Source organism: Quercus robur, chromosome 7 (assembly GCF_932294415.1).
Source record: "Quercus robur chromosome 7, dhQueRobu3.1, whole genome shotgun sequence".
NCBI lineage: Eukaryota > Viridiplantae > Streptophyta > Magnoliopsida > Fagales > Fagaceae > Quercus > Quercus robur.
In genome coordinates, this window is record NC_065540.1 from 26,413,237 (window position 1) to 26,426,763 (window position 13,527).

At 33.3% G+C, this 13,527-nt stretch overlaps 1 protein-coding gene across 1 annotated transcript; it reads left to right on the forward strand.

Moving 5' to 3' along the window:
* Positions 1-5,632: 5,632 nt before the first annotated feature.
* LOC126692957 (receptor protein kinase-like protein ZAR1) lies at positions 5,633-11,541 on the forward strand. Its single transcript, XM_050388789.1, has 2 exons — positions 5,633-7,217; positions 10,615-11,541. The coding sequence occupies exons 1-2, from the start codon at positions 5,879-5,881 to the stop codon at positions 11,259-11,261; spliced, it is 1,986 nt and encodes a 661-aa protein (XP_050244746.1). The 5' UTR covers positions 5,633-5,878; the 3' UTR covers positions 11,262-11,541.
* Positions 11,542-13,527: the final 1,986 nt, after the last annotated feature.

Consider the following 13,527-nt stretch of genomic DNA (forward strand, 5'->3'; position numbering starts at 1 on the left):
ATCCGGATAATCGTGGAAGTCAAATAATCAAGTCTTTTGTTATTCTAGTGCAATAATATACTATCAAGTAAAAGAAACTTAAATAAAATAAAATAAAAACCGGAAAAGTAAAAGAAATTAAAGAGAAGTTTAAAATTTTAAATTTGATAGTAAAGTAGTTTCTTAGGAGTAAAATATGGGGGAGTGGAATTCAAGCAATTTGTTAGGAGTATAATGTGGGAGTGGAATTAAAACATGTTAGGGTTTTTTTTTTTTTTTTTTATAGTATAAATTAAATGTTTTTTAAATATTATATATGTAGTTCAAATTACTTTTATACACTCAATTTTTTTTTAGAGTAGTGCTTGATAAATTTTAGGGGTATTTTAGACATTTTAAGAAAAGGATAACTAATTTTCTGAATCCTCTTAATATATAGAGATAGAGATATACAATACATTAAAATAACCTAAAAAACCCTACTACAATTGTGTTTTTTTAATAAAAAAAAAAAAACAAACACAAAACCTACGATACCACCTCACAACCCACCACCATCACAACCGCAAACTTACCACCACCAACCAGCGGTCAAAATCAACCAATCACCAACACTAACTACCTCAACCACACCACCGCACACTCTTGGTGCGATGGTCACTCCACAAGTATAAGTGTTTGTGGGGTGCAGGGGGTAAAGGTTAGGATTCAAATCTCCAAGTAGGAGTTTCACACACATATACACTTACATTATGTTAGAGTAGAATTTCAATCTTATATATATATATATATATATATATATATATATAAAATAAAATAAAAAAAAACTACCTCAACCACAACCACCAAAATTAGCCCACCGCAACCCACCAAAATCGGATAAACTTAAACCGTAAAATTAAAAAAAAAAAAAAACCAAATTCAAATCAAAACTAGTTGGTAAGAGAGGCAGAAGATTGGCCGGTGGTGGCTTCTTTTTCAATAGCCACTGCTTCAAACTGGAGGTGGTGCATTCAGATCGGTGGTTGCAGCTTCAAACCAAGGCTGAGATGGGCTTTAGACAATGATAATGGCTTTTGGCCTAGGTTTGGTCAGAGAGAGAGAGAGAGAGAGAGAGAGAGAGAGAGAGAGAGAGAGAGAGAGAGAGAGAGAGAGAGTGTGTGTGTGTGTGTGTGTGTGTGTGTGTGTGTGTGTGTGTGTGTGTGTGTGTGTGTGTGTGTGTGTGTGTGTGTGTGTGTGTGTGTGTGTGTGTGTGTGTGTGTGTGATAAAGAGACTGGGCTTGTTTGGGTGAATAAAAAACAATAAAAAATTTTAGAACATTATATAATGTCATTCTACTAGTAGAATGATATATTAGCATGTTTAAATTTTTTTTTGAGATTTAGAACACTTCATGAAGCAAAAATTTTGGTATTTTAGTGTGTCAAATGTTAAAAATATAGTATTTGGCATATCTGATGCCAATGCTAATTATGAAACAACTGCATTCTTTCCATTTGCGCAAATTTAAAAAAAAAAAGTTGATCAATTGATTCCGTTTATCTATACTATCATTTAAGGGGCTTTCCCTGTTGGGATTCTTCAATTTTGATGTTTAAAATACTCTCAAATTTACTAGTTTGTAAATCTAAAGTAATAGGGTTATATATGTAAAATTACTGATTTAAAAACTCCTAAATTTTAAAAAAAATTTCTTTTATCTCTATTAAAAAAAAAAAAAAACTATCCCACGTTCTATGATTCTATCCAAAAAAAACCTAGCCAGCCACTTTTTTTTTTTTTTTTTTTTTCAAAATTGTGGATAACTACACGTTTAAAAAGTCAAATAAAATACTACCGTTCAGATAAAAGTAAAATTACCACCCTCCAACAATCATAGGCTATTTAATTAATAATTCAATGAATAAAAAAACCTGCTTCAAGTTAATTTTTTATGTTCACGTTCTTCTCCCTCACCCTCAAAAATAGGTCCCACAACTATTTGTAATACCAAAAATTTCATAAAAGACAACTTTGATCTTTGATCTTTGATGAGTTTCCACTCTCCACTCTCGACTTCCCACTACAAATCCTAAAATGTAGCTTACCTCTATAAAATTTAAAAATTTAAATACTCACTTCTACATAAATAAAAACTTCTCACCACCAAACAGTTATCTCTATGTATTATTCTCTATATATTAAGAGGATCTTAGTTATTGCCTTTTGTACAGTTAAAATTACCCCTCTAATAACAACACAACAAAATATAAATACTACACTTAAAAAAAAAAAAAAATCTAAGGGTATATATGGATATTTGGATATTTATTCTAGAAGAAATTGATCATATCCAAAAGAAATCCAAAAAATTTCAAATACCACATTTAAACCCATGTTCAACTTTTCCCTTAAAAAAATTTATTTTCAAATTTATCCAAAAAAAAACCCAACTTTCAAATCTTTAACAAAACTTTCGGATAACTACTGCTAAAAAAAACTGAAGTTAAAAACAAATCCATAAAATTTTAAATACCACTACTACATCCAAAATTTTATTTAAAAAAAAAAAAAAAATACAACGTCCAAGCCCAACCCACGTTCATATTCATATAAAATAATTTTTTTTTTAAAAAAACCACGCTGATCTTTGACAAGTCTTCTCAAAATTTTTTTTTTTAATAAGAGTTTTAGATAACTACAACTACTAAAAAGATTGAAGGAAGTTAAAAATATGCAACACATGCATATGTTTTGAAATTCAAATTCATTAAATAAATAAATTAAAAAAAAAAAACCATGTTCAGATCTTTAACAAGAATTTCAGATTGCTACTTACTAAAAAACCTGATGCCAATTTAAACCAATACCAACTCCATCCCAATTTAAACCATTATCAAAATAATAGCACTCCAACCTTTCAAGTTTCAAACATTACATTCTTTAAAAAAAAAAAAAAAGTTTCAAACATTTAATTGAATAGAGAGGTTGATAGTGGTTTGTGGGCTATGGAGGATTCTTGGTTGGTGTTCATAGTGGCTAATTTGATGCGGTCATAAGCTTGTAATGGAGGCTGCTTTGGGATTCCATCATTGCACAACTATGGAAGTAGAATTTGAGTTCTAGCCAAGGGGGTTAATTGGTGGGTTGACTATTTAGAGGGATGGCTTTGAATTCATGTATATACATTTTATTTTATGTTACGTGTGTCATGTATTACATATTACAAAATCGAAAAGTTTGTGTTCAAGAGAAAACGAATTTGAGATAGAGAGGTTTGGTGATTTTTCTGTGTACAAGTTTCAGTTAGTAGATCAAAAAACCTGACTGGTGTCAATTTGGCTCACTGTGAACACTCACCATTACTTTTGTTTTATACGCACTTATTAACTTTATAATGTATATTCTTATTTGAAGGACTTGCCTAAGGGGATTGGTTGACCAAGATTATGACTTCAGATGGATTAAAGAAGAAGAAGAATTACATAAGAAACTCTTATCTTTCCTACCATCTTCATATGCATTTTTTTTTTTTTAACGAGAAAAGCTGAAGATCTCATTGAATATACATTTTACAGCCCTGAGGTAACTCAATATGAAGAATTGTCATTTTGTTTGTTTTATTTTTTTGCTTAGTATATTTTTTTAAGTGATGTTGTATGTGATATTGAATTTGCAATTTGGTACTCTTTTTAGTGAAAATATATACAAGTAGTCAATTTAATGGAATGATGTAGCTAAGTTTTGGATTTCAGGCATTCAGAATTTGAGGCAACCCCAACGAAGAGGAAGAGTGCCTTAGAGAGTTTAATGATCCATGGCTTGGATTTAAAGTGGTATATATTAGCATATATTTGGTATTTTTTTTTCCCTGTGGCCCTATGGATATTGGCTGTGCTATTTGTAAAATTATCTTAATTCTGTAGAAAATAATAGGTTGCAGTGGTTGAAGGCTACTACAACCTGTGCAATGTTTTTCATGTTTCATGTCTAATATTTGTGCGTAGATGCTCCAGAAGTGTAGAGTTTTTATTATTATTTTTATTATTTTTTTTAATGTTTAAAATTTCATTAATTTTAATTTGGGGTTTATGCGTATGCCGAATGAAGTTTATGTGTATGCCAATCACACAAATTAATTGAAGTGTGTGATGAGATCTAGCACCAAGAACTAATCCCATCCACACTCCCCACATATTAACATGGCTTAATTTGCCTTTGCAATTACATCATTTAAGTTACTGTTACAAAATTAATAAATTTAGCATTTACATATTAGGTGCTGTAAAATATTTGGAAGGCTCAATAAAAGACGTTGCATTATCTTCTTCATTGTACACTGTCACATATACATATACATATATATATATATATATATATATTTATAGGTGGATGGAATTTTTAGAATACATTTTTATAATCCAAATATTGTTTACCTTATGAGTTTGCTGTATATTATTTTAGTTACGTTATTGAACAAAAACATATTATTTATGGACAAAAAACTAATCAATTAACAATCACATTATAAACAACATATTGAATGGATGAAATTTATGAACTATTAGCCTCATTGCACGCGCTTCGTGCGTGCATGAGGCTCTTTTTTTTAGGGGTTTAGTATCATCAATTTCTATTTATTACAATTTGAGATTTAAGTGTATGTTTGATTATATTATACATTTGAGAATTACTGATATAACGTATGTTATGAGACTAGTTTCAAAAAATGAACACATCTGCACACAAACATATAATTTCAACTTTTTTTCATTGTTCATTTTTTGAAATTAGCCTTATGACATTCCGTTGTACCAGTAATTCTCAAATGGATAATACAATTGAACATATACTTTATGATACCAAGGAACTGTTTGGTATGTTATTTTAATAATGTTATTTGTATTTTTTAAAAATAAATATATGTAAAAAAATGTGTAAAATACATTAAAATATGAAAACATGTATTTAAATACACGTGGCCTGAGTCTCCAGAAAGATACCAAACTCCCAAAAAGAAGGGTAATTGATAGATTTCCCATAAAAAAAAAAAAGAGTAATTGATAAAGAGATGGGAAAGTAGGTAGCACCCGCAAAAGAGAGCTTTTTATCTAGTTTTATTTATTTACTTTTTGTTAAAGTCTATTAAAAAAAAAAATTCTTATTCTCAAAAAAATATTTATATTTATACTTGTAATCCAAATAAACTTATAAAAATAAAAGTGGTAAAGAAAAAACAAATCTGTGAAGTATATTTTGAAAGCGTCCGCGCGTGCATGAGGCTAGTGTGAAGTAATTGATAAAGAGATGGGAAAGTACCAAGTACGTAGCACCCGCAAAAGAGAGCTTTTTATCTAGTTTTATTTATTTACTTTTTGTTAAAGTCTATTCAAAAGAAAATATTCTTATTCTCAAAAAAATATTTATATTTATACTTGCAATCCAAATAAACTTATAAAAATAAAAGTGTTAAAGAAAAAACAAATCTGTGAAGTATATTTTGAAAGCGTGGGGATTACAACGTGGCGATGCTTTTGTTTCAAAATTATACTATTTGCGTGGCGATGCTTTTGTTTCAAAATTTGCTAGCTTATCTGATATTTAAAAATAAAAATAAACATGTAGCTCTTATCCGAGTCCGACAAATAAAAGCAAAAAAAATATAATAGTAGCAAGTCTAAAAGCTAGTTGGTTTTCATTGTTCAGAAAAAATTCAAACCGCATAGCCACGTTGCTCTGCATCGCATTCCAGTTTTCCACTTTCCAATACCACCTCGATAAACACTTCCACTCCCCAAGTTCAAACTTCAAATCCACAACATCAGCAACAACATCCATTCTTCTTCTTTCTTCTTCTTCTTTTCACACCAAACTCACTCTCTGCAACTCCTTGTTGCCAAAACAAGAAGAAAAAGAAAAATGCCTGTTCGGCTAACCTTTTTTCTCAGTGTAATACAAATTATCACTATCATAACTTTTCCACTATCTTCTTCTCTAACCCCAGACGGACTCTCTCTCCTAGCTCTCAAAGCCGCCATAGACTCCGACCCGACTCACGTCCTCGACTCCTGGTCCGACTCCGACCCAACCCCATGCCACTGGCCCGGCATTGTTTGCGCTCGCAACCGCGTCACCACCCTTTTCCTCCCTAACAAGTCCTTCTCCGGCTACCTCCCCTCCGAACTCGGCTTCATCAACTCGCTCCGCCGACTCACTCTCTCCCACAACAACTTCTCCAACACCATCCCTTCCCATCTCTTCAACGCCACAACTCTTCTCATCCTCGACCTCTCTCACAACTCTCTCTCAGGTCCAATCCCACCTCAAATCGCTTCCCTCAAAACCCTTCGCCACCTTGACTTGTCCTCTAATTCCCTCAATGGGTCTCTCCCTAGCTCTCTCTCCGACCTCCAAAACCTCACCGGAACTCTCAACTTGTCCTTCAACAAATTCTCCGGCGGAGTCCCAGCGTCTTACGGACACTTTCCGGTGATGGTGAATTTGGATCTCCGGCATAATAATCTCACCGGCGAGATTCCTCAGGTTGGGTCTTTATTGAACCAGGGTCCCACTGCTTTCTCTGGAAACCCTAGTCTCTGTGGGTTTCCGTTAGAAACTCCATGTCCGGAAGCTCAAAACCCTAATGTTTTTAAAAGTCCCGAAGAGCCTCCGAGAAAACCAGAAAAACCTAACCCAAGTTTCAAGAAAGACGGTACTCCGAATTCCGTACGGGTCGTATCGGTCGTTTCGGTGGCGGTGGTGTGCGTTATTTCGGTTTCGGTTTTGGTTTCGGTGCTTGTGTTTCGGAGGAAATGGAAGGGCAGTGGTGGGGAGGGCAAAATGGGAAGAGAAAAGTTGGAGGAGTATGACGAGGGGTTCAGGAGTAATTTCGAAGAGGAGGAAGGGCAAAAGGGTAAATTCGTGGTGGTGGACGACGAGGGGTTTAATTTGGAATTAGAGGATTTGTTGAGGGCATCGGCGTACGTGGTGGGAAAAAGTAGGAGTGGGATAGTGTATAAAGTGGTTTCTGGGAGAGGATCCAATGCGGCGGTTCCTACGGTTGTTGTGGCCGTTCGGCGATTGAGTGAAGCTGCTGATGCCACGTGGCGGTTCAAGGAGTTTGAGTCTGAGGTGGAGGCTATTGGTAGGGTCCAACACCCTAATATCGTACGGCTGAGAGCTTATTACTATGCAAATGATGAGAAGCTGTTGGTTAGTGATTATATTCGCAATGGGAGCTTGTACACTGCGCTACATGGTAACCATTCTCTTCCGTGTTCTTTATGAATTATGATAAGTGAATTTTGGTACGTACATGTAAGACTTCGTGTTTTATTTGTTTTGAGTTTTGACTCTGTAGTTGAAGTTTATTTTTTTCTAATTTTTTTTTATTTTATTTACTTTGATTGTGTCATAAAAATAAATAATGTTAGCATACATGAATTAGTAAAAGTTTGCTAATTTAACTATTGGGGAAAATATTGTGAATTTTTTTTATATTATATTATTTTTTATATATAAAATATTGCTCAAATTTTGGGCATGATTAGTTATTTTTATAGTTTAGTTATTCTTTGATTTGGTTATATTTTATTACAAGAAATAGTATTTCTTTATGAATAGTTATTTTTCAAAATGAGAAATAACTATTCTTCAAAATGAAAAATAACTATTCATCTTTAAAAGAGTTGTATTAGTTATTCCTTAGTAAGTAAAATAATTTCAAAACTTAATATATTTCCAAATAAATAAACTTTCCATATACATCTAACAATTATAAAAATAAAGGCTTCAAAAAAAAAAAAAAAAACAATTATAAAAAAAAAAAAACATATACTCTCTTAAATTTAAAAAATAACAATTTTTAATGAGATATAATTATATGAGTAAGATATTTCCTAAAATAAATCTTAAGTTTTATTCTAATGTTATAACTTACAATTAAGCTTATGAATATGTTTAGTTATTACATTATAACACATTTTATTCCTAGTAATAAAGATTACAATTCATATCATAATTTCCTTTCAGCGTACCAAATGTACTCTAAGGTTTCTAAATATGGGAGTTGATAATTTTTTTAATTTCAAAAATACGATTCTTATAAAAAATTGAGACAAGTTCCATATAAAGTTAAACAACATTTTACTTTAACAGATTTGTGCATTTGATATAGCTTCATCTATCAATGAGAAAGTCCAGTGATGCAAGTTGTGGCAGTAGAAGAATTGTTTATAAATTAAGGTCCCGTTTGGTAGAGTTGTTAAATAATGCATTTTCAGTTTCTAAATAACATTACATGCATTTTTACACATTTTTTTACCCACACGTATTTCAAAAAAATACAAACAACATTAATCAAACTCCTCTATCAAATGGGCCCTAAGCAATTTTTAAAGATAGTTTTTTTGGAACTTCACTTCCTCTTATTAGGTACAACTTGGTCAAACTCAAAATCCCACACTTTTTTTTTTCTTAGCAAAATAATTTATTAAACAATCACACTTATTTTAGCAATGAAGATTTTTAATTTATTCTTCCTATATAATTCAAACAGAATTGAGTTGTCTTAAGACTCATCATGTGTTCACATGGTTAGTGGTTACCCAACAACTTAAAGTCAAAGTCCACAAGAGGAGTGGGATTAAATATTAGAGTTGGCCTTTACTATGAGCACAATTGTTCAGTAGTGTACTCTTGTTTTATATCTCTCCTTTTAACATACTGAGTAGTACTGTGGGCCCACCTGTAAGAACCACTATTATTGTGTTTGAAAACTTAGATTTGGATTTGGATTTTAAATTAATAAATTTGAAATGCGTTGATTTAAAATCCATTGATTTTAGGAGGTATTTCAAATCCAAACACTTTAAAGGTTTAAAATCCTTGGTGGATTTATCAAATCCAAATCCTTGACTTTTTTAAATTGTCCAAACTAGATATTTGGATTTTAATCACCCAAAATTCAAATCAAATGGCCAAATCATGTCATCCAAACGCACCGCTAGAGATTTGGAAAGAATTTCTCCTGTGCCAAACTATTGGACAAATCCAAGGTAAGATTGATGTTTGAATAAAGTAAAAATACCAAACAAAGAGAAATGTTAACTTGTAAGGAATATTTGCTACATTTGCTAGAAATTATAATGTTTTCCATGATTATGTATTCATGTTGTTTCTTTTTCCTCTGACTCTATATTTCCTTCTTTCTCTCCTGATGTGTCATTGTATCCGTGCTATTGCTCTCTAACATAAGCTATTGCTTTAACCAATTAACCCTGTAATCTTAAATTATATAAAATTTTCCCCCCTAAATTCTGTAATCATGGTATCCACCGTTGCTAGAATTTCATTTGCTTGGGGGTGATTTGCTCTTTTAGGCTATGATTACATTGAAGTAAAATTGAGTTACTTTGGCAGACTAATGTACTTCTAATCACCTCTCATCTTTAGGTTTCATTGAATGTAAACGTAGCAGAATTGATTTAAGATAATGTGCATCATAGAGATCTTCATCAGTGTGTTCTGAACAAAACTTACAGTCAATAATTTGATATCCGGCATCTGCTGGGTTAACCATGATCTGATTGTTCATGTAAAAGAAATGGTCATTCATAAAACTGTCAGGAACAACTCTGAAATTTGAATCAATTTACAACTTCACTAATGCTTAACTTTTGAATATCTAAAACATTGAGTTAATGGGCCTCAATCTCAAATTTGTACGGTGTAACTGCATAGTATTTTCAGTTGAGTTTTTTTATTTATTTATTTTTTTAACATAGCATTTGAATTATTTTCTTGTACAAATCAAAATGACCTGCAGTATTTTCATTCAATAGAATTATAGCAAGTTGTTACCATTATCTGTGATGAGCAATGATGATGAATGTATAACTGCATGATTATACTGAGGTGTCCAAGTTAAAATTTTATTTTGACAGCTACCATTTAAAAACCTATTAGTAAGCAATGGTAATGGGATCAGTTGTCATTTTGAACCTTCTAGTGTTGATTTTTCTTTCTCCTTTATATTCTGTTTTGAGCTGATGATAAATATTCCACATGATTTTGGGCCTTTTGTGGTTTTTAGTGCTTGTGCACCAGACGAATGAAACTCTTTCAGAGTGTTCTGTCTGATAGCTTGGTTTTGGTACACCTGTTGGTATCATTCTTTTGTATTCTTTTGGTACACCTGAGGCGTATGTCAAAACCTGTACTGAGTGGTGTGGTCCTGTTGATCATTCTTAAAGATACAAGACCTAAATGTAATTGATAGACCCCATTTTGGGTGACCTTAAATTGCATGGTTTTCCATTCAGTCAATATTCATTGGTGACATGTAGCAAAAATATGAACCACCGGCAACAGTTGTCTTCTTGTGATTTAAAGCTGCATTTCACGCGACTAATGGTAGCTATCCGGTTTGTTCATAGATAGATAAAATATTTGTTACTCTACTAGATCAATGACACATGTTTCATATATTGCACATACAACAAGCAATTATTGTGTCCTTGTTAAAACTTGTCATATTGTGGCATAATTAGTGAATTTTTCCCTAACTTTGGTTAATGGATGTTGTAATTTATGACCATCATTATTTGTGAGCATTGTAACGATGATGTTTTCTCCATGGTGTTAAATAATTGCAGGTGGTCCTGGTCCTTCCAATTCTTTGCCTCCGCTTACATGGGCAACAAGGTTAAAAATTGCTCAAGGAACAGCTAGAGGTTTAATGTACATCCATGAGTTTAGCCCCCGAAAATATGTTCATGGCAACATAAAATCAACAAAAATCCTTCTTGATGATAACCTCCAGCCTTACATTTCCGGTTTTGGACTCACCCGTCTTGTTTCAAGTACCTCTAGATTTACCAATTCATCATCCAAAAAGGAGAACTCTAACCAAACCATCTTTACCTCTTCATTGGATTCAAGAATTTCAGCTTCCTCTAACATGTACTTGGCACCTGAGGTTCGAATGCCTGGCAACAAGTTCACTCAGAAATGTGATGTTTACTCTTTTGGTATTGTGATGTTGGAGATGTTGACTGGTAGGCTGCCAGATGCAGGACCAGAAAACAATGGTAAGATGCTAGAGAGTTTTGTGAGGAAAGCGTTTCGAGAAGAACACCCCCTATCTGAGGTCATAGACCCAGCACTTCTGCCTGAAGTGTATGCAAAGAAGCAAGTTGTTGTAGCATTTCATATTGCACTAAATTGCACTGAACTTGATCCAGAGATGCGGCCTAGGATGCGAACAGTTTCAGAGAGTCTTGATAGTATAAAATCACAGTGAAGAAAGTGAAGAACATTGTAGAATTTTGGTTCTTGTTGCTGATTTTTGATGTTGAAGGTGTTTGGTTTGTTAGCAGTCCATGGTTGGAGGGGCATTTGGGTGTACATTTTCCCGAAAATGTTTTTGTAAGCCAAAATGCGTTAAGATTCTCCTGAAATATGGAGAATGTGCGGGGGAGTTAATTCCAAACACTATTCCTAGCAGGTTTGCAATGAATGTGTATCAATCCAGCCAATTTGTAATTAATGTTTCAGGATATTTGACCCTTGATCTCGTCTAATTCGTGTTCCTTCTTGCTTATGTATGTGTTCATCTCGAGCTTTTGACAATCCAAGCTGCAAATGCTCCTGCGTAGTGTATACAAGCCTTCCAACAAAATGGTTTAAGTAAATATCCCAATAGCGCAATAGTAATAGTATCTATCTTTGTCCAATGTCTGAAGTTCCAATCTCACATTTCCTTTTAACTATATATCTATACCAAAAGAAAAATAAAAAATATAAAAAATAATTTACCAATATTTTTGAATGTCAAAATTCGTCAAGCTATTGGGTTCTTAGCTAATTTCGTTTACGTCCAGAAAACTTTTATTGATGTTATCACCATGCCTCCGTTGAGTTTGTTTTCCTGAATTTTTTTTTTCTTATATTTAGTTGTAATTAAGAAAATGAAGTTAAAAAACATTTTGAGATATTTGATTTGCACAAATATTCATTAACGTTTCATATAAGTGATAGTGGTGAAGGTTATAATAGTGGCATCAGATGTGGCTGATTATTTTCGTTTCCTTTTTTTATATTATTTTTCATTGATTTTGGAAAAAGTTATTTATTGAACAAAATTTCAGCTGTTTTCAAAAAAAAAAAAAATTTCAGCTGCATCAATCAAATTATTTTCTGCCAAAACAAGGAAAATATTTAAGTTCTTGTCCTCTGGAGCACTTAAAAAAAAAAAAACTTTTTCATAGCACATGAAATTATATGTTCCCCCGCCGTACTTTAATACAGCTTCACCTAAGACAATTTCGGCCACTGCATTACGTTTAAAACTAGAAGGATTTTTTTTTTTTTTTTTTTTTTTTTTTTTTTTTTTTTTTTTGAGAGAGAGAGTTTTAACTTATGGCTTCTGATATATACTAATTGATTTTTGGTATAGACTACTGATGATGCACAAAAATTGTTAGTGAGTTGATCGTCCACACGCACGTCAATTGCGTACTTGAAGAATAAAAGGGTGAAGAACTTACAGAGAGCACTGGTGGGCTAGCCAAAGACTTGCTGAAGGTTAAGTTAATGATAGAAGAATCTCCAAGAGCTCAGTACTGTGAGAGTTGAGAAATTTCACATACCTTAGAGGAGAAGAGGTCTAGTGTTTATATAGTAGTGTATTTTTTTTTTTATTTGAGAAACACACACACACATATAGGGGAAGGGGGATGAGATAAGGGAATACACTCACACGCCAACACCAAAACTGCATGCGGCAGTTAGTGTCGCGGAGCAAGTGATAAACCCTTTCTCAATATCACACCTTATCGATGTGGAATAACTCGACAACAGTAAAACCCCCTTGAAATATGAGATCTTTCCCTGTGAAGAAGATTTGGAGTTAAGACCCCGAGATTAGGGCTTCCCTTTCCATATGGGGAAGATCCAAACATGTAGTAGGGTTTTCGTGGTGTGCAAGTTATTTCCATATAAGGATGTATAAGTGGGGATCACACAAGAGTTTGTGGGGCCCAATGTACTCAACTATCGGTATGTATAGCCATTTGTCTAGTTCATGCTAGCCGCCATTTGTCACATCCATTCATTGAGTCCCTTCATCTCTCCTAGTGTGCCATACCTCCAATCCATCTGTTGACCTTTATGCATGCCACCCATTGGGACCAAGGGACTAGTACCCGACGGGTCGCAATGAAGTTGATAGTCGCTCTGAGATGATCGTACCGTCAAGACCTTATAGAGGCGAAGTGAGGCGTATATCTTGATGAATCATCAGGTGGCTTGTTTTCATCCTAACGGGTTGAAGAGTTAATAAAATATTTATGTCGAAAATATCCTTATCAGCTGCTCCTTACTTTGTTTTTCGTTGGGGTTGTCAATAGACCTTAAAGTATATCGGATTATTTGCGGTCATTAACGATCTCGTCTTGGGGTTCGTACCATTTATAGGGGCAAAAGGGTCTTTGATTAGAGCTAGATGACATGTGATGACCTTTGAGTGGGTGATTTGAACAGTCGCATTGCTTCGTTTCTCGTACCTC